Source organism: Clavelina lepadiformis, chromosome 1, assembly GCF_947623445.1.
Source record: "Clavelina lepadiformis chromosome 1, kaClaLepa1.1, whole genome shotgun sequence".
In the NCBI taxonomy this organism is placed as follows: domain Eukaryota; kingdom Metazoa; phylum Chordata; class Ascidiacea; order Aplousobranchia; family Clavelinidae; genus Clavelina; species Clavelina lepadiformis.
In genome coordinates, this window is record NC_135240.1 from 12,248,864 (window position 1) to 12,271,600 (window position 22,737).

At 34.6% G+C, this 22,737-nt stretch overlaps 1 protein-coding gene across 3 annotated transcripts in view; it reads right to left on the reverse strand.

Moving 5' to 3' along the window:
• The window catches only part of LOC143450867 (glucagon-like peptide 1 receptor), a 29,543-nt gene that overhangs the window by 3,895 nt on the left and 2,911 nt on the right, over positions 1-22,737 (reverse strand). Inside the window, exons 1-4 of one of the 3 annotated variants that reach the window (XM_076951661.1) lie at positions 13,319-17,003; positions 8,082-8,143; positions 2,620-2,804; positions 46-145 (exon numbers count right to left, since the gene is read on the reverse strand). In XM_076951661.1, coding sequence (XP_076807776.1) covers positions 46-145; positions 2,620-2,790 — 271 coding nt within the window. In that variant the 5' untranslated portion in view covers positions 2,791-2,804; positions 8,082-8,143; positions 13,319-17,003. Of the gene's footprint in view, positions 1-45; positions 146-2,619; positions 2,805-2,946; positions 5,395-8,081; positions 8,144-13,318; positions 17,004-22,737 lie in introns of those variants that run through there. The other 2 variants (XM_076951649.1, XM_076951669.1) reach the window with 2 other exon arrangements.

Genomic DNA, 22,737 nt, shown 5'->3' on the forward strand with positions numbered 1-22,737 from the left:
TCATTTTCTGCAATTGCTCACACTTCTGTTGCAACAATGCTATACCGTTTTCCGGATTCGGTGTTGTGTTATTTAGCATCTTCACGCACGACTTTTCATACTGCAATATTTTGCAAGTCATTTCCTGGAACACCTTGGGCTCGACCTGTCAATCAAATGAAAGGTAGGTGAAATATAGAAAGCATTTCTTTACTATAGGGGCTATCAGTTGCTAAAATAACACCCGCACAGTTAACATAAATGTAAGCCACACAAAGGTTTTATAGCATGGAGATGTGGAAAACTACAACTGCCAGGTGAAAAATAAAAAAATCATCATGTTTTGGAATGTTTCTTTAACACGTCTCTCGGTATTTGTTATACAATTATTATTAGATACCATGCAGTCTAACAAGATGTTTTTTCTTCTTGGAAATTTATATATAAGTTTAGAAACGAAATTGTTCCTAAAAAGTATCATTTAACTTTTGTACATTGTAAAGTACGGAATCCTATTTCGATATCTATGCACTCAGTTCTATAAAAAACTTTAACGAAACTTGAAATCTTTTACATCTGTATAGCTGCAAATGTGCAGTGCAATTTTGAAATTTACTAACAGAATGATATAGGGTCGGTGAATTTAAGTAGAACGTACAGAACTACTTTATGTGTAAGCAAAAGTTACACTTCCGATAAACCTACCTTTGGCGTGCATAATGTAATTGTTGTATTGCTGGTGAAATTGTAATAGTCAAAATATTTTGCGTCATAGTCATAGCTTCCATACGGTTCATCATAAACGTATCGGTCAAGTCATGAGAAAGTTTAGCCCATTTATATAATCAAGATTTCCACGCAACGCGCCAGCACACGGATCTTTCGTTTTTGCAAGCAAGTCCTTGACTTTCTGGGAATAATGCGATTGGTTCATGTTAAGAAACGAATTTCGAGAAAACGTTTGGTTGTCTGAGCTCTTGAGATTTGACATTTTCACTCAACGCTTTCTTGGCCCTAAATCATCGAAAATTCTTCCTATACGTTTTGCTCACACAATATTCGCTAGTAAAGGTTAAATTTTGAATTATACATTCATAGCTGAAAAGACTTTTTTCTTACGTTGTAACTCACTACTTCTTAGCCTTGTTTAAATCATAGAATTATGCGCGATAAATGCGTGGCTCTGTGATTTTTTTGCAGGTGTTAGTGAAACGTGTCTTGATTATGTTTTGACCCTAGTGAAGTGACCTGCGGTATCTCATACCCCACTATTAATGCTTTTGAATTCTGTAAGTTTAAGTGAACTCAAGGTAAATGAATTTCAAGTGAATTCAACTTCACATGAAATCAAGCCCTAATGAACTCTTAACCTTTAGATACCTGATTTGTCAAGTGCCACATAAAGATGGAGCTTTCGTCAAGGTAATATAGAACCAAAATGAGGTTTGTCATACCTCCGGTTATCTGTTAAAACCTACACCATTGAAACATAGCAAAACATTTTATTTATTTCCAACGCTACTCCCTTTTGTCTACAGAGCATTGGCCAACAGCCATTGACTAAAATATTGCCATCTTAATTGCCGGAAGCTTGCAGATGACAATCAACATTTATCTATTCTCGATCAGCAAAGCATTCATTGAAACCTTTCTTAAAAGTAGTTTGTTCAGTCAAAGGTTGCCGTTTTTTTTTACCTAGAATGAATTATAATAGCTTGTATTTAGTGTAACTTGGGCCAATTGCCGATATAACAAACGTGAGTGCAAGTTTTGCTGCTAATTTGTTGAGATATGACATAGCCTATGGTACCCTAGGGCCTAGGTTACCTATTGCAGTAAACAATATAGACTTTGTACACGACAGGATGTACTTTTCCTGTATTAGAACTTTGTAGAAATTCTATTTTTTATCCAACCTGGCTAGTTTTCAGTAGCAAATAGATAAATGTATATACTATATAGAGTCCGAAGTTATAATCAGTAGGTCCATTTATACGAGGTGAAAACGAAACCTTAACATTGTTGCGTATACATACAATTACATGTAAAAGCTTTTCTTAAACACTCCCTTGAAACAACTCCAACATTATTGAGCGACATGTCATATTTTCAAACAAACACACTCCATAATTGAAGCAGTATATACTGTATATACTTACATGGACGAGTTTAATTTTAAGCCGGTATATGGAAGTTTTATATCTGTATATTTGAGCCTGGTGTACATAACAGAGTAATTTGTACGAGCATGATTATCAAAGCATTGTAATATTTCGCACGTGAAGTTATGCGCTTAAATGGGCTATCACGATAGCGAACTTTCCTGGGAAACACATTTCCATGTAAAAATATCGCGATATACATTTCGCAGAAAAACCTTCGAACCAGCATTTTATCTTTGCAATCACATAACGACACGATGGCGAGGAAAATAAACGCCCACTATACGGAGAAATATAATTCTCCCAAGGTCATTTGGCCTTGCATAACGTTTCATTGTCGTTTATTTTGGGTAGTCGACGCAAATGCCAAAACATTGAACTGAGATCATTCTGTCCGTTTAATTGAATCTAAACAACTTTGAAATTGATGGAAGCGGGTAAACAGATAAACCAAAGCAACTGTAACAACAAGACATACCTGTTGTAATTGCATGACGAACAGTAGCAAAAGGACGACGTATCTTGATGAATATCTGAAATTCCCTATTCCACAAACTGATGGCCTGGTTGCACAAATAGTTACAACTGATAATGTTTTGCCCCGGTCGGTCACAGTTTGTTCTTTCCATGGGTCGGTGTTGGATGCCATTGTGGAATGCCTTCCTGTAAAAAGGAGTCAAAAGAGAAGATTACATTACATAGAAACGAATATCACAAATAGATTGCGATTGATTAGTCAGTAGTGGTGTTGATAGCGCTACTTTACGAAAAAAGCGTTGATCACATTCAAAATCCTTTGTAATACCTGTCAATGTCTGAAACAGTACTTGTCAAGTGGATGTACCATATACTTCAGGGCATACTTGAATCGTAGGACATACAATTGTTTTAAATAAATAATTTCTCGCAACACACCAATTTTCAACTCACTTGACACAATCTCAGAACCCGTCCTACATGTTTCTTACGCTTTTGCATGCACAGGATTTGTTTAAAAACCTAACAACACATAGTCGCCAACTTAGCTATGTGTCCAACAGGCATTTTAGGCAAGGACTTGATGTACTGTAATATGACTTCAAAGAAATACAAAGAGTGTACCAGAACAAACAAAAATTGACAAGCACTGTCATAAGAAACTCGAGAATTCTCGAGAAACAATCTTCTCGTTATATGCTCATACATACAAATCAGCATATGGCGACGGTAGAAAATGGTTTCCGGGCCTAGCAATCAGTTATGTGCTGTCAGACGAATACAAAAGTTGATATGCGTAACAAAATCATTACGGCCAACGCTGCATAAGAATAACTGTGAAATCATTTACTAATACTTCCCAGTTGATTTTAATTGTTAAGTAACAAAGCTTGAAATATGATGCTCTTAAGTAGTTGTTCTATAGATGATTCAGAATTTTATCTATATATCCTGCTTCCATAAAGCTTGGCCCAAACGTTTCCGAGGGAGTATATTACCATTTTATTCTTGCTGTTACTTTGGTATGACTAATTATACTAAGCTGACGAACAGTATGTATACTGCACTAATATTGGCAAGTTTACCCAGCAACAAGGAATTCTCCCAACATTTACCTCCGTTTAATTGAAAATCATGTTTTACCGGATTTGCAAGATATTTAAGACAAGCATTCTTTGAAATGAAGGAAAACTTTGTAATAACCTTCAGCAAGGTATAAACAACTTCTTCTATTCAATGGTCCAGATGAACAGGCTAAATTTTGGCTAAATAAAAAAATTAAAAAGTTTAATAAAAACTGTGTATCCATCGGAATATGCACAAAGACAAGCTGGGTAATCGTCGCTCAAGCGATGAGGAATCATCACAGGATTTAATTTGCACTAAGAATTTCCTCAACCGATGATTAAATTGTGATACCATGCCAAAGAATGTGCGAAATTGATCGTTAAAGACAAAAATGAGCCAAAAGTATTTTTCGTAGAAAATTTGTGTTTAAAATTAATAAGCAGTTTTAATAATTATTACTAAAAACTTATTGCCAAAAACATAAATGGAAAATTGAGTTTTTCATGCAGTTATATGTTTCAAAAACGTTATCACACAGCTGCTGTCGCAGAAACATTCAAACAAAGATAGGCCGCATGAGACCTTTAGTAAGGAGAATTGAATTAAACTAAAGGAAATTGATCAAAATCGAAATAACGAAAAGGAAATTTAAGGACCAAATCAAATTTCCCAATGTTTTAGATTGTGAGATTTACCTTTTCTATTTTCCTTTTTGGTGATTCGTTTTTTTCGTTTGTTTTCAATTTTTGTCTCCTGTTTAGTTAACTCCATTTTGTTATTTTCTGAACTGGAGTTTATGAACCTACAACGTTACGAAAATTACATTTACCAAGTTTCTATCTAGCCTTTTTAATTTAAAACAACTCAAGCCGTGGATCCTGGGAGATGTTAAGACGCGACTACATCGTTATTAATTGCTTCTTTGGGAAATAACTAAATTTTTTGTGCAGTATGTCTTTAAAAAGTTGTCATTTGCTACCCCTGGGAGAAATAATGAAAAAAGGCAAATGTGATTAGTGTATACTTTAAATGCGCAAAAGTTTAAGCTTTAGGCTTTGAGTCATCTCTCTTCTACAAAATTAAAGTTAAAAGAACAGATCCACTACTTAAAAAATTCAAGAGTTTAAGCAAGTAGTCGTTTTGGATAATTCGACCGCTTACAAAAATGTGTAATTTGGTTTGCAGTGCTATTAATGTTTTTGACTTTGGTAAAAATAATGAAACGCGTATAAGGTTATTGCAGTGTCTGAAGTTTTTGTAACGGCGACTAAAATTTTAAGGATAAAAAGCCTCGTGTACCTCACCATACGAAAAAATAAACAACTGTGTTTTACGCATTGTTTAGAATTTGTATAAGGTGATCTATTCATAACTGTGATCTCAAAAGCGTTTCCATTTGAAAAAAACTAGATAGCGTAATTTATCACTTACGGTCTGTTGAACTATTAGTCCGAAGCCTAGTTTGCTGCCGCGTACAATGTAAGTCATTTACAGCAGCAAGTTGCCTACATGCGACTGCCCAATTTTGTTAATCGAACAACTTTGTAATTTAATTTACTGGGGGAAAAGAAGCAATGGATTTCATCACAAAATTTAATTGAACGGGTAAAATCTAAACATGTATGGTAGTCCTTTCAGTTTCAATCGAAACTCTGATGAAGTTCAAGCGTAATTAACCGTAACTGCATACATAGGCCCCTTTGAAATAAACAAAGAATCATACAAATATATTCATGTAATTTGGAGTATGTAACCTTAATTTTGCCGGATATGTGTCAAGCCTACGTTGTACCAAACATACGTTGTTTAACAGATTTTAATACAAAAAATCCTAATCATCATCATCATCATAAAACAATTTAAATTATGTTTAATGTTTCAAGAAAAGTTTTGCATAAAGTCGTTTTTATGTCTGTTTTTTTCCTAAATTGCTTTATAAAGCAATTTGTAAAAATTAGTTAAAAGTTCAGCTTTCACTACATAATATGTGCTGTTTTGTAATTGCAACCACGTTTAAGAAATTCAATCTAACAAACCGTGCACAAAATGGTAGATTAAATTGAATATATGAGAAAATATTCATATATAACATATATGAGAAATTATATATCATTAACAATTTAATGACTCGTAGCATATAAAACATACAAAGTAAATAAAGCTTTTATTCTTACCCGTTATATCATTTATAATACTTTACATTGGCATATCTGTTAATTAAGGTAATTAACATGACTGTAAGTTTGGTTGAATATAACTTTAGATGTCAGGGAAAAATTAAGCAATTTTTTTATAATAAATATTAATGCTTAGATTACAATTTGTCTTGTTTTGCAACATTCCTCAAAAATTCTCTAGACTAAAAAATCTAAAAAGGTAAATTAAAAAACGCTCATTACAACAAAACAAAACGACTGTTAAAGAAGGCCTCATAAGGCTGTCACACTTACTTTAGTTCTTTGTTCGTTAAGTTTTCAATTTGATTTTCGAAGGGCTATGCTACAACTTTTTTCTAACTTGAAATTTTAATCAAGGGTAAAATTATCGCTAAAAAACTATTATTAACCAATATCAGAGTAAAGTTAGCAAAGTTATGATAAAATACTCTTCAAGTAAATAACCACACCCATAATAAGCTTCCTCTAGTAGTGTTGTAATAATTTGTTTCTAATCTTGTTTCAACAAACAATGTGATTCGTTTTTTATATAACTATATCATATATATTATATGTATAAGCATCTATCTGGAGTTTTTTGCGTGGGTAGAATATATTGTTGTCAATATTACGTTTAATTATCCAGTATGGTATTTAGGTTGCAATTAAGAAATTATGAATCTTATAAGATAGTAATATTTTGCTACAGAATTATCCTCATGCAACACCAACAATGACAAAATAATAACAACACTTACAACTACCTGTAAATTAGCATAAGCTGTGTTGAATAAGTAAGTATTAAAATCATACCGGGCCGCCATTTTAAAACAGTAATGAATTAATTAATAAAATTGCCGCTACAATATAATCAGGATTCTTTGCAAAAGTTTACTTTTTATGCAAATTGAAAATTGTCATTTATATCATAATATTTATTGTGCAAAATAACTTGTATACGTTAAGGATATCTTCCGTGGTTTTGTCTATGAAATAAATCCTAAAATGGATACAAACATTCATGGAGAGATAGGCCTACAATTATTTTCATCCTTGTTCCAATACTGTGTTTTAAACTCTAACTGTGCACAGTTGGATTGGCAAATAAATTTGAAAAGATATTTGCAAAAAACCAAAAGGTGATATTTTTTAAATATGGACAAGCATTAATAAAAGGAAGAAATAACTTTGCAAAAGCATAAAAGCTTTTAAAATGGAGTTTAAACGTATTTTACTCGTTCAATAATACTAACCATTCGAAAATCTGTCAATTATGCGAAAGTCTCAAGCCATTTTCTTTCACGTAAGCAAGATAATATTTCATTGCAAACGTATATTTTGTTGTTATTAATATACGTTGTTTCATTGTTTAGCAAATTCGATAATTTAAATACGCGTGTTTTCAAAGGCAAAATCAAATTCTTAAAAATTTATTATTAAAACTTTACATCTGTATCCAAGGGATTAATAAATGCTGAAGATGATAAATGGCTTAAAATCGAAAATACAGTGAGACGGGAGCAAATACTTGGGATCGGGATCGAAGTAATGAACTTTAAAACCAGTTATTTAAAATATTTTTGAAACAATTAACGTATATTTGTGACGGGATTATTTTTAGGCATCCGTTTTAGAACCAACACATTTTAACTTTGCGTCACCAAATTTGTAGCATATTTGTTTCTATAAGGATGAAATCCACTGCAAACAAGGAGATAAAAAATTTATTCAGATAAGGAAGAACGTTAAAAAGGTGTAAAGTGGAATTCTTTGACTGGTATGAGCAAACCAGTCACCAACGAAAACCAAACACAAAGCGTTTCCACTAAAATCCTATCAGGATACCACAAGAACATATCACGGACAGCTCAAAATAACCACCTTTGTTTAAGATGAAGTGTATAATTCTTTTCCACGACGACTAATCTGGACGAGATAAGCGCCCAAGGCTAAAACAATATTTCAAAGGCAGCACTTCAGTAAGAACATTTGCAAAATCAAGATCAGTTACACAACGTTATATCTGGGACTGAAGAGATGGCGCTCAACAGCGCCATTATTTGGCCATTCCAAAATTTACAGCTAACACTAGGCTGTGTACATCTATGCAGCCTATTACAATGATACACCTGGAAGTGTAGATGGTGGTCCAAAGTACATTCAGCGTATTCACGCATTGCTTTCCAAACAATATTCGTAACAATTGTAGTCAATAAAATGAAAAATATGTAATTCTTACCTGTTTTGAAGACAGTTGGCAAATTGCAGCTTATCCACTAACAGGACTGAAGAATAAATTGCCTATATTAAATATAATATATTTTATATACAAAACTTTATTGTATACTTTTAAAAACAAAAAAATAAAACACTACAAAAGAAAACATTCTGTATTTAGGTAACAATCTAATTAACTCAATATATATTTATAAGTATGTAAAGACAAGTAAATATTTTCGTTAGCATTTTAGCTCCTTTGGAAGACCACAAGATTTCAAAAAAAAAACTTTTTGGCGGAAAATCACGATCACTATTCTGGGTGTGTTGATTACATAGGTTTATACATGAAATATCACGACAATTTGTTGACAAGAAGATGTTTAGTCAAATAACTTATATGTCAAATATATTTCTACAGACTATATATGATTAATAACGAATTTAATAAAAAAGATAAAATGTAGCTGAAATTTCAAGTAAAGTAAACCAAGCAACTGCAACACTGAAGGTGTGTGCCTTAACTACATGTCTATAAAACGTTAACTGTCCAATAGGGACCCAGAAATTGACTGTCCGTTATACCATTCGTAAAATCCACTACATGTCGCAAGTGCTCTTCTTCGGACTTTCTTATCCATTACATCATTATCTGCGTCCGCCATACGACAATATGCAGTAGCGCTACATAGTATCAGTATACGCTGACAAAATCGTGGCAAACGTACTGACCTTATGTTATGTCATACTACCACGAAAAATTTGAAAATTCTCAAGTCAGCTCTATTCCACGTACCATTACTTGAAAGCTCGTCTCAACTGATAGCTTTATGAGAAATCTTTCTCAATCCAAGACAAGAGGCTTATTTCTTTCCTGTACATTGATACGTAATGTTGAGAAGATAATTATATTCTGTAGGCCTTATCTAAATTGGAACAGTATTGGTTTCTTTCATTAAATATTGAAACTACAATGTTGCCTACATGCCGCTTCCTTTTCGTCCGACCAACAAGATATATTATCCCACGGTAGAAAGATGTTATATCCCACGGTAAACGAAATAATCCAGCTCACTGTACATCACCTACCCTGCTTTAAAAACAAGCCTTCTTGTGATTTCAATAACCAATCATTTCTTTCTGAGGTTCGCTAAAACTTGATGACATTTCTTCTTGTACAAAATCAGTCTTGTCTGTACTTATTTATGACCGGTAGGCCTATTCAGTTTTCTCGGGTGAGAGTTTTTTAATATCAATGAAATTATTGTCTGCTGAACCGCTAAATTCTCTAACAATTTAATTCCGTTCATAGACTTCAAAAAGATTCTACCTAAAGGTATAATACCTTAGGCAAAATGTTGTTACTATAGATAGCGATGTTATTTAATCCTTTCTGGCGACTTATTAGCGCTATGTCACGCTGAGCCCATGCTCTTTCTTTGCTGACCTCTGAAAAAAAAATACAAAGCACAAATTTTCTCTCTATAAATAAAGCTTCCAGCATTAAAATTTAACGAGACATACTCTATTCAAATAGAAGCGTTCTTTAATTTAGTTTGGAGCGCGTATTGTGATCTACCTTGGCTGCAGCCTAAGACCAAAAAATTAACTAAGATTGTAAACAATTATTAACTGCTAAGCCTATATACATGGCCTGAAACAACTGTGATTCTGTCAACCATATGCTTCGTTGTAGATTTAAATTTTAAGACGTCGAAATTGAGACCATAAATTATTCTACTTGGCTTCTTCCATACCAGTTGTCTACCGTAGCTTGGCTTAAGCCATAAACTGAGACGAAAAGCCTGGATCAACAACCATAAACGAGACTCTGCACACAGAGAAACTGTCCAATCTTTTCTCAGCAAGCACTACTGTAAGCAGTGCAGGCAGCAAATATTACATTATCTGTAGCGAAGAAATGGAACGGAATAACACGAAAATGCCTTGGGATCACCTTTCTGTTTATCTTAAAGCTTTTTTATAACTTGAATATTCACCTTCTAATTGAAGCCGTTTTGAACGACCTTAGATAGAGAAAGCACGAGTTAAACCAAGCATTTTTCTTTAAGGTCCACAATGGATATGTGATTCTAAGCTATTCAACAACAGTAACTGTGTGTAAGCGAAACCTCACAACACACCTGGCTGTGTAAAGACGGTCCAATAATCCTAGAAACAGTTCAACGCGATGTGAAAACCCAACAAAAATAATTTGTGAAATATATGCCAGCCAGCTTAAAAGAGCTGTACGACCAACCAACGTTAATGTCTATAACGTCCGAGATTAGTGAGTACAAGTACACTTGGCATTTATAGCAAGAAAGTGTTTAGACACAAACTAAAGCTTGCGTTGCCGGGCATTTATGATGTTTTAGGCCAACTTTCAAATTCATCAAACAACACGGTCGCTACAGCTATCAAAAGAAATAGAATAAATTGCCTACGTCATCTGATTTAGACAAACACGACATTTGAGGATTGACTGAAAGTTACATTCTCCTTTTCTTTAAACTGTATTATCTATTACACCTAATGTTATGTTTACCTCCACAAAGTATAGTAGAATTATAACAAGTATTGCATATGAGTAGACCACAATTCGCTTTGATAGGTTATACGAAACAGAAATGTCAACAGCAATTAGTACAAGACGGCTATTACAAAGTAAACGATAACCACCAACTCTCAAATACAGCAAAAGCTGCCTTTTAGAGCAAATTTGAAAAAAATGCCGATAACGCAGAATGAATTCTAAAATATTCGGCCCCCAACAGCATGTTTACTGGTATGACCAAAACTACAAAAAGCGCGGACTCGCGACTACAAGGCATAGCCTATGTAATACGCTCAAGTACACCAAAGTGCCACTTCCATCAAGCTTACTTGATTGGTTAAATAAACATTTGAACTTTCATTGTTGTTATCTTGTGTGTCATCAAACCTGCAAGCGCCCTATTTCGGTCGACCTACATCGTGTGCGTGTTGACGTAAAGCGTACTCCCACTACTGTCGTTTGGCTCCGCTACGTTGCTGTGAAAAGGCTATATTGCACCACAAGTGAAAAACATTTTTCATTTGCGGTCTCGTTCGAGCAGTGTGAAACAACACTCTTGGTGGTGGTGGTAGGTCATTAATTATTAAAGGCAATTCTGGCCAAATGCAGGATAAATAAAGCAACATGTTGTAACGTAGACAAAAAAACAACGGCTGCTACTATATTCCACCGGAAAAAATCTTACGTTGGAAGCTATTCTTCACGTTTTCCTGTTAACATTACGTAAACCTTATAACATAGTAACTTTAACTTAACCAAAATCTACTAATCAAAGTCTGACTTCAACTAAACTCTTAATAGCAAAAATCAAGTTTTAGCATGTCCATTCTTCTCAGCTAACTGCCTATCTCTAACAACGAGCTACGTGACCCGCTTTTGGCAAAACAACGCGATTCATTCGGATCTCAGTCATGGCGAATATTTTATATGTTTAATACAACACAATGATTAAAACATATTGGCGCGATACTCTCGACAATGCAACAGTGCTAAAAATAGACATATAATATGTATAATTATAATTTGGGTTGTTAATTTTTAACACAACACAGATCGGAGGCAACAGAAACAAAAGATTAAAAGAATGTTAGTTGGATTTAGATACAAAATTTAATTGTGGAAAATAAGCTTCAACTTTCATAAGTATTTTCTGGAAAAGTACGTTCTGTGCTTTCAAATATTCAAAAAAGCAGGACATCAAAACAACAGTCGGTGTTAAACATTGTCCACTGTATAGCAGTCCCTTCATTATTAATGCTTTAGGGACGGTTGGACGCCTTTGCGACCGATTACTGTTTATCAATAATGCTCTAAGAAATCGCACCCTACAAGTACACAATTCCAACAAACGTTTTGGCATACCTAAACGTGAATCTTCAACTTACTCTATATTACTATATAGTGTATACTGTACTAGAAATAAAAAATTCCTTTCGCGGGTATAAGTGCGAATCGCAAAAAATCTGCTGTATTTCTGCCGGCAAAGTTATAATGAAACTACTACTAAAAACGTAACTTCACTTTGTAAAAAGATTACCACGATTCCATTCGAATTAAAAAAAAAGATTAATAGCTTTAAGATATCTAATAAATATGATGACGAGGTCGCGGTTAAAAATACGTCCAACGTTCGCTTATCTTATCTAGCAACTTTCAGAACAGGGTTAAATGCCACCGTGAGCTCAATGTGCAGCAAAAGGTGATTATAAATCTAACGTAGATCCAAATGCGTGAAATATGTTAAATCTCATGTTTCGCATGCGCGTATTTCGTACCGTATTTAGAAATCTCAAATTTTTATAAATAATTTGTAAACGACGCTCAAGCGATTTGCACGGACGTCTGTCAGTAAAAATGTTTCACGATATTTAATAAGCTACAGCATATCAGTTTAAACGGATTACCAAATGTATAAGTATTCATAAATAAATTCCGACAAAGATAAAAATTACGCTGGAAAAGTTTGACAAAGCAATCAAATTTATAGCCACGCCAAAGTTTAAGAATAAATGACAGAGTTTCACCTATTTGCACACAACAAACGTACAGGATGACATAACCCAAAACGCAGCGGAAAATATTTTCACTAGGTAGAGAACAAGTTAATTAAAAAGATTTGCTTATATATAAGTATTCAAAATTTTATGAAAAACCGACAGCCAAAGAGTAAAAAGCTTCAATCTGTTTATAGCTTTGTGTAATCCAAAAAGTATATACTATAGCGGGGTTGTTCAAATGGCGGATCGCGATCCGGATCCGGATCTTTTCAACTTTTTGTGTGGATCTTCAAATGTAGCCTTGAAAAAAAAACTTTTGAAACTTCCTTTTTTTTCAAAAAAAAAAAGTTTTTTTTTTAAGAGAAACTTTTTTTTTCCAAAAAAACTTTCACTTTTCATGTGGATACTAATTGCCAGTGTTGAAATTAATTTTTTGAATTTATAATAGCATAATTGTGCTCCCTCTCAGCATTGAAGCGTATCGTTTTCGTTTACTCATTTACACACCACTAACTCGACTAACTATTCTCTTGTCTTCTCTTCTCGCGGTCAGCTGGTTTTCTGCACGGGGGGGGGGGCCCGCGGCGAAACAAAAAAACTTCTAGAAATGTATCACTTGTAGAAATACTTAATTTACACTAAATGTACTTTCTTTAGTTTTACAATTATGGTATATACAGGAAGCCAGATGTTTTTGCTACTAACCTGGGGCTTTTCAGGTGGTACGCGAGCAGCTCTCCGTTGCATGCGATATATAGTAGTATAACAATTTAATTTTGAGTTGCTAAAATATGCGAACAACACTTTTATTTCTTTCCGTACTAAACTCTCTGCACTCAGTAAGCTACTTTTGTCGATCTTGCTCCCTGCTGTCATTGTTATTAATACAGTGCTGGTGTGCGAACTTAATGGTGTCTGTGACGAAACTATTATGTGTGCAATGTGAATGGTGTCTGTGACGAAACTATTACGTGTGCAATGTGGTCTGTGCAAATGCAGAATTGCGTTTATTCTGGTTCTATTCTGATTCTGGTCGGCTGCCATTCTGTTCTCTTTCTCGCATCATCAGAGCTATTATCAACATGGCCAGTAAGAAGCGCAAAATTGATTCAGAAAACAGACAATTCAATAGTGAATGGACTGAAGATTACTTGTTTGTGCTCAACCCAAGCAATAAACCCAAATGTTTATTGTGTGACTGCACTCTAAGCATGATAAAGAGTCAAAACATCAAACGACATTTCTTTACTCATCATAAACATTTTAATGAGAAGTACAAGCCTGGCTCATGGGCCAGGCCAGGCCAGGCCAGGTACCAATCTATGTAACTTGGCTTTTCTTGCTGACTGTTTTACCCATCTAAATACTCTGAACTTGAAGCTCCAGGGCAAGGGGCACACTATCATTCAGCTGTGGTCAGCAGTGAAATATTTCAAGCAACAGCTGTTGCTATTTGTTTCAGATATCACCAAAGACATGCTCCACTTTCCATGCTTGAAAGTGACTCTACAAGAAGTTAGCTGTGATAATGATTGGTCATGCTTTGTCGAATTTCTGGAAAATTTGGACACTGAGTTCTGTAACAGGTTCAAGGAATTTTATGAAATCAGTTCAGTTATAGAGCTAATTTCTCATCCACTGTCTGCTGATGTTGATGGCACTTGGAAAACACAACTTTCCACTGAATATGCATTGCTGGTGTCTAAAATGCAGGTAGAACTTTGTAATCTTAAAGGAGATGAGATTTGTATCGCAGATCCAAATGTGTTTTGGTTATCACTTGTAACCTTGGAAAGGTACCCAGTTATAACCAGGCTGGCTAGAAGGATCCTTACTTGCTTCGCTTCTACGTACCTTTGTGAGTCGTTGTTTTCATCAATGAATTTTGTAAAAAAACAAGCATAGAACGAGACTCACAAATGCTCATCTTCATGAGCTTATGAGGATATCAATAAGTGACAGAAAGCCCCGATTCGATGCTATTGTGGGATCTAAACCAACTCATCATTTTTCTCACTGAAATAATCTTGCAGCTGTAGCACACTTCACTTTTGACTTTTACAAAGTTATTGATATGTTGTAGGGTACATTTTCATGAATAAAGCACCATAAAAATTAAAGCATGTCCAATATATTTACTATTCATATTTAGTGGATCATCATGTTGTCAGGTTTGGTTATGGTGGATCATGGCAGAAATCATTTGAACACTCCTGAACTATAGTATATAATTTATTATATTTTCCGATTAAAGTTTAACGAACGTGTTGTTTATGCTATATCATTTCTTAATTTATATGTATTTATTCTTATTAGATGTCATTTTTAGATAACTTGCTGTGATCTATCTCAGTTTTAATTTTTTAAATGATAAAATTTCACTATCAGATAGCGTAGTTCAATATAAACAGTTAGATAAAGAAAACACTACTAAAACGAATTGCTTGAGGTTTCTCTTAAGTGGTAGATTAGGGTCAAGTTGAGATTATCACTGCATTTTACAAGATACTAGTCAGGTTGAGCTTAATAAGTGGGGAAAGCGCACTTTAAATGTACATTTTTTACCGGAAAATTTGGAGTAGATGCGGCCTTAAATCTTTCGCAAAACTAATGGCTTCTACAATACTGTAGTAGGAAGTTGCAATAAAAAATCTGACAAATAAAAAGTTTTAACAAGCTGCAAATCAGATCTCAAAATGAGGTCAGGGCTAGTGACGTGAGCGCTATTTCCATGTCGTTGCGAGCAAGCTGACGAATATATGAGCAAAATCAATTTAAACGTTTAAGCGATGCTTGAAAGCAAAACCGTTTTTGAACATTTTCTTGAAATGTTGCCTGCAAGGCGGTTGAAAATTCTTTTGATGGCTCCAATTTCACATTGCAGTAAAATAACCCTTCGACATTCGATCTTTGTCGAATTGAGAAAGCTATACAATACCGTACGTCCGTACATGTATCGCAAGACTTAATACTATAAATAATAATGGGCATGAACTTTTTCCGGATTTATGGCTGATCGTTGTACATAACTGACTCAAAAGTTGGTTCTTTTGACATATTTATGTTAACCTGTAACGACTGGGTTGAGTCAATCTAACAAGAAAAAACGAAATTGTAAAATATACTATACTCCACACTAAGCAAATTAAACTCATTTAACAAATAAAACGAATAAAGGCAGAATATTAGTCTTTCAATTCTTCACATAGCCTCCAAAAACTCTATTTCTACGTAATTAAACCATTTCGTAAATATAAAATTATTTTGAAATTCAGCTAAACGTTAGTATTCATGGTCTCGTCATGTGCACATGGTAAGCTTTTTTCGAACCATTATATTTAACATGAAATCTACATATAACAATTAAAAAATTGCTAATATAAACAAGGCAAGTCTTTCTTTTCAGCGGCATCCTTTTTTTACCGAGTCGCAACGCCAACAAAGCGTGACCAACTGCACATTATCAATGATCCACAATGTGGTCACCTACCAAACCGCTGAAATGCCGAAACGCGCATGCTGCATTTCATACGTTGTTAACGTCGCACAAACACCTTAAAAATTTATCAAACAAACTACTGACTTCATATACAAGACCCCTGTCTTCTCAACCCCGTAATTGGTTTTAATAATTTCACGGGGTATAACCCATTGCAACGTAACAATCAACTTTTGCTTTACATCGCAACACAAGCTTGAAAAGAAACTTTCTGTCCCAAGAAACAAAATATCTGTGATCAAATGCGTAAAGCGGAAAATCGATTTCTTTCTGGAAGACTTGCTTGCAGAAATCAGCGCTAAATCTCAGCTTCTAAAAATAGTAACCTTGTTCGATATTAACAGACTTTGTTAAGTAAATTTGTAAGCTGATTTTGTCTTAGTTCAAGCCCATTAACTTCTAACCTGCTGGAAAAACGTCAACTGCTGTTGAAAATGAGCATACATACAGAGCATACAAAATTGTCAAAGGTTGAATAAGTTGTTACGCCTAAACGTGACCAATTATTACGGTTATTAAACAAGGCTCGGTTCATTACATTTATCTTAAATTTACAAATCAAAAGCTTTGCATGAGTTTTGTTTGCTTTTTTAAAAGGTTTTCCAAACTTTCCGTTTGCTTGTAATTGCCTAGCTGAGTCAAAAACGCATGTTACACGCATGAACGCCTACGTTATATCACGCTTCACTTGTACAGAATGGCGAATTGTTCTTTCCATCAAACACCGTGAAACTATCAATTTAAGTAAGTGTCTATCTCATTAATCTTTCATCATACTATATAATTGCTACATGACTTACGCTCATGAAGATTATTTCTTAAAGAATTAAATATCACATGCGATGCCAAACGCCCGAGACTTTATTTGCTTGGACAATAAACTTATTTATTGGTAATGTTGACACAAAACTCATTAATTTCACTGATGGTCAGTCAAGTTGCGTAAAATCATCATCAACAGTAAAATCACACTCTTACCTTGCCTGCGGGAAAGCTATGCGAAATGCCATTGAAACAAATAAATTAATTGTTTATTTGAAATTTAACTTGAGAAAAGAAGTCAGTCGAAAGATCTTTTGCATAACATATATTGACAAAGACATTGAAATCATTATCGATTAAATGCAGAAAGGTCAAAGTTCAGTAGGGTCGTTCAATCATGGCAAAAGCTATATTGACACATATGCCATCCAAGAATGTCTTACATAGTCTCTCAATCATGCTAGGTTACACCTAAAGTCAATTAAACCTCGCTGGCGTTAAGCAAGCTCTAAGTTTTTTTAAATCAATTTGTGAGAACTATTATGGCAAGTTTGACAAGAAATGCGGTAAAATTAAGCCTTGCATCCTTTCCGAAAAGCTAAGTACAATACTCGCAATATGGTTGCGTGAAAATTAAGGTTCGATACATCACAAGCTCATCTAATAACAATGTTGCTCCGTTACTTAGAGATATTCTTCTTCAATGACTTTTAGCGCAAGATAACAAAGGTTAGACACATCGCACAGTGTAGAAAGTTTCAACCAAGTGTTAATAGCGGTTGTAGGCTAATGATTTGTACTGTTTTTCATTAATTATTATGATTGGAGAAAATGAGTGTGATTAAAAGCCAGCTCACGTCACAATCTAAAGAAACTTCTTACTCAGTTACAAATGAATTTATACAATGTCATACCATCATTATCTTGTTTTCAGAGGGTAGGCACAAAATCTTAAAGAGAAACCAGATATCTCTGTTTACTGGGTCAATTACGGCTGACCCACTGATAAGAAGAGGTTAGGTATAGTGAGAACACCAAGAAATCCTATACATTGGTTTTACAGAAGCGAAGAAACGCGGTTGTGATAGTTATTTGTGTACTTTCACTCGATTTAAAAATAGATGCGAGGACAATAAAACCCTTCGTTCTCGTATCAAATTTTCATTGTTTTAAAATAAATAATTGTGACCTGCCGCTTGTAGCAAAAGAACTATATAAGTCTCTTTGTAATCAACGTTTGAACTGATTACACAAAGGCAGACGAACAGAATACCACGTAAAAACTGGATATCGCGATATTTATCGGAGACAAAAGCGCCGACAGTTCCGAATAAGCATTTGATGACCACAAACAAAAGGCTTGTTTCAGTTTCGTTATTTATGGTCGATCTAAGCATTGCTATTCAGCATAAAGCCTCCATGCACTTGAAATCAAACAAAACTACAACGTCAATATAGTGGAATTATTTGCACTGCAACGATGCTACATTACCAATACAATTACTCATACAGTATGACACAACGTTATCAGTTAATAAGTCGCAGTCGCCGAAAGTATGGCTTGAAAGTTTGTACTTAACACAACGCACGGTTGTAATAAAATAAAACCATTTTCACTTCAGTCTGTTATATTAAATCGCTATTCCAACCACAAAAGGCCGATTTGTTTCAGTTTAAATAATTACCCACACTGAACCCCCAATTGTTCACATAAGACCTGTTGAAAGTTATTTCCTAAAAATGTTTGCTTACGCGATACGTCATAACGCAACAACGCTTCGCAAAAATAAACACGCTTTTGTTTTCATTTATGCTATGTTCTTTCACTTTACAGTAAAAGGTAATATTATATAAACTGGTTCAAATCAATATCCTAATCTGTCGCAAGAAAAACTTCATAAGTCGTAACACAAACAACCAACCAACCTTACCATGATAACATTACCACCGGTCTGTATTAGCCGGACAACCAAAATTAAGTATAGCGTATATATTCTATGCCATCTTCTAAAAAAATTAAAAAATTTTGCTGGCATAAGTACAAGCTGGTGTTTTAATGCATTGCTGCCGAGCTCACATGAAAGATTATAAATCAAAATGCTAATCAGATAATATTTTACGCAATGAGCATGTATTCATTTCCCAGTCAAAATTTTTATCAGAAATAAATACACAATAATTTTATAAGAAACATGGAGATGAACTGGGGAAAATGGAGAAACATGAAGATAGTAACTAGGTTCCACTTGTTTTTATAAATTTCGATGCAATTATTATGAGAAACGCTTTTCACTTTCCAAACCAATACCTTCTTTCAAACCAATACTTACCGAGAAAGGGTCAGACCGCACCGTTGTTAGTTCACAATGACAAGAATGAATTTAAACGTTTTTAAACAATGCCAGATAATTTTCAAACCTAGAACAACAGAATGTGCCAGCTACAAACGAGAAAGTTTCTCGTAAAAGTTGAGAAACGAGAACCGATGCTAAAGTTTCTTAATTTTCTGAAAATATGCCGTTACGGTTTCATATACAAGAAATGAATGTAAACTTGTTGGGCAACCAAGTGTCGGCAGACCGGAGATGAGCATACGCAAACAGCCAATTACAAACCATTTATCAAAAATAGCTACTTGCTTGTGTTAACTTTTGTCACTTAGCCTACTTTGCAAACAACACTATGCATGCCAAACTGGTCGTAAGTTTACCATTTGGTGCCGGAACGAAGCATAGGTACGATGCTATAGCTATCACCAGCGAATGTTAACAACGCTTATAAGTAAACAAATTTCAATAGACGAAAAAATTGTTTTGTGATGAGAAAACAAAAGCTGAATAAATAAATAATAGATGAAAAAATAACATTCCGGTCCGATTCACGTAAAAATGTATGCATTCATGGATTTTGCTCGTGACGTTGCTCGAATAACGTGATCTTTGAGCTTGAAACGTACGTGAGCCTTTTCTGTTAAAAACGCCTTGCCTACGTCAATGTTGCAAAAGTTAGAGTTAAATCGACGTCACACTATCGTCACATATCGATCGTCAGGTTTGTCAACAAAATTATGTTCAGACTAATAGACGCACTGGTAGAAAAATACTTGAAAGAAATCAACAATCAACTTGGTAAGAAGAAGCCTTGCTGCTGCTGTTCACAACTGTAAACTAGTTGAACTACACATAGTTACTAACACAAGGTGAAAACTGCTTTTGGCTTAACAATTGATTGAGCCCTGTTAATTAAACTATAACTGCTTAGCTTTGGCTGAAACCGCGAGGCTTGCTTGTATGCCAATGCGAAAAATGTAAGTTGATAAAAGCAGGGAGAAGAAATTCTTCAAACTTGTTATGTACTTAAAACGTCTTTGCAACGTTTAGATAAAAATTGGAAAGATATTGTTGATTTAGATAACAGTTGCTTGAAATCGATTTTACTGTGTGTCAAAGTATAATATTTTGGTACACTACCATAGTCGCACATTAGCATCTAAGCATAAAAGGGACCTTAAAATTCAGGCTAGAAATGGCAAACGGGAAGGAAGAAGGAAAGCTATGGGAAACTTTTTAAAACCAAGCTAATTGTCATGAAAGTGGCCACGGATAAACTACGTATAGTCTATACTGCATAAGTGCATTTGTCAAAGTTAAATTCACCAAAAAAGCTTCGATTTTCTATTAATTTAAAGTCGTTTCAAAAAGATTTGTCTACCTTTGGGCTTGGCTTATATTTGACTTCTGAAGAAACGTCCAAGCAATACTGTTCTAGCAAAATCACTCTACCAACAATGAAAACAATAATACTAAAAGGGAAACGGATCCACAAGTTATAGCAAACGCATTCTTGCTAACTATGACAATATACTTGATTATCAAGGGTCCTTGTGCTGATTGTTTTCTGCCTAAAATAGTATCGAGGTCTCCAGAGTGCACGCGGTATACAAACATCCTTTGAAATTGATACACCCCAATCAGAAGCCTCAGGCAGCACAAAACAAGTGTCCACATTGGGAAAGTTAAACCGCTTGCCTATTGTAATAAGAACAAAAAATACTAGCTAGCTAAAGCGAGTCGTTCAATTATTTCGCCCTTTCTAATCCGCAAACTAAGTCGAAAGAATATTTCGCTTAAAATCTAGAATCACGTCTGCTGCTATTACCCCACAAGATTAGCAGCATACATCGAGTAAGATAATTTTCTAAAACCGCGTGATTACGGACAGTGTTTTAAAGGGTTTTTTCGGAACCGAAACGGTCTCTTGAATCTCTCCAACGCCAACGGTCTCTTCAAATTTTAACTTTTGCAACTACAGCAGAAAACTAGCAGTTATGTAGTCTTTAAAGTTCGCGGTGTCTTTGCATTTCTTAACGGTCACCAAGGGCAAACCTTAAAACAACCTGATCACGGATAACTTAAAATGAGGGGCAAGCACAAAAACAAGTTAACCTTAAATGAGAGAGTTGTTGTCAGTTAGTATACTAGAGAAAGAATTTTTACTAAAATGTAATGCTTCGGCTGTTACTGACATATATACGTGGCAAAAAAACGCAAATTCATGCTTAAATATTACAAAGTTGCCGGCTCTTGTTTCGTCAAATTATATAAACAATGTGAATGACTTAGGTATTTGGATTAAGTAGGTACAGTACATGGATAGAATATTTCTTGTGTCCGACAAATAATTAATAGATATAAACACGTATATAATTAAAGCGTCCTTGAGTATATGTGGTTTTCTGCGTTAAATGAGCCTCAGCTAGCTTATTTAGTGTGTTTGTAAACTTTGTACTGGTGAATGTTGTATATGGTAAGTGGTACAGTTGACCAAGCTGACGGTTGGCTATTGGAGCTAGCCTAGTCCAGTAAATGCAATAAAAACAAAAATGCTTGCCCAGTTAATACGCTGTTTTTTGCGAGATTCTTATGTTGAAAATAACCATTACATATTACTAATTACCTACCTATGGAAACGTATTCCATCCAATACGCGTTAGCTAGCCTACCACAACCAACATACTTAATTCAAACCTCAGTCATCAAGCATGTTGTTTTACATAGTGACGTCATAATAGTGCGATCTCGATCATAGAAGAGGGAAAATATTTGATGCATTTTTGGAAAAAACTGCTTAATTACCATGTATTATTAAAAATCCTTCGTCCTGTATACTTCCTGGCAACTAATCTTTGATTCAAGGCCAACTTGTTTTTAACTTGCCTCTCAGCACGACAACAAACTATGCCAACGCCAACTTTTACAGCAAATTACCTATCCGTTCACAACGCTCTTAAATGCAATAATACCTTTCAATAGCTCTTGCTTTTCTCTGGGAAAGTTGAACTTGCAAACCTTATTTTTCCAGGAAAATCGTATAGGGTTATAAGCAATAATAGGGGATCAATTAAACAATTGTACGCCCATATAAAATTCTCAATGAGAAAGATTTACGATGTATAATTATCACTCGATCTTACTATGTGCGAACAATTCGGCCTGAGCCAAGTCATATTGTTCGTTTTAAAGAAAGTTTCCAATTTTTATCCAAAGTCTAACCATAAATCTACTTTTTACAAACCAATTATAGCTTAACTTCTTTACACTATTTCGTACGTTTTCCACAAACTATCTCTGAAACGGGCTTGTGAGATAAACTAGTCTCTTCAGACGTTTGTTTGTAAAGCGCTTCTGGTAAACACCGTTCGGAATGTGCCTCTATTTGGTGTGGTTTGATGCCCGCAGTCACCGCTTTGGAAAAAAACATTTTGTTTGATACGTTGCTGGGAGAATTTGTGTTGAACTTAGGCGTGATTCACTTTGCTTTTCAAAAAAAATGAAACAATTGTCGATAAAAAAGTACCTGTTTG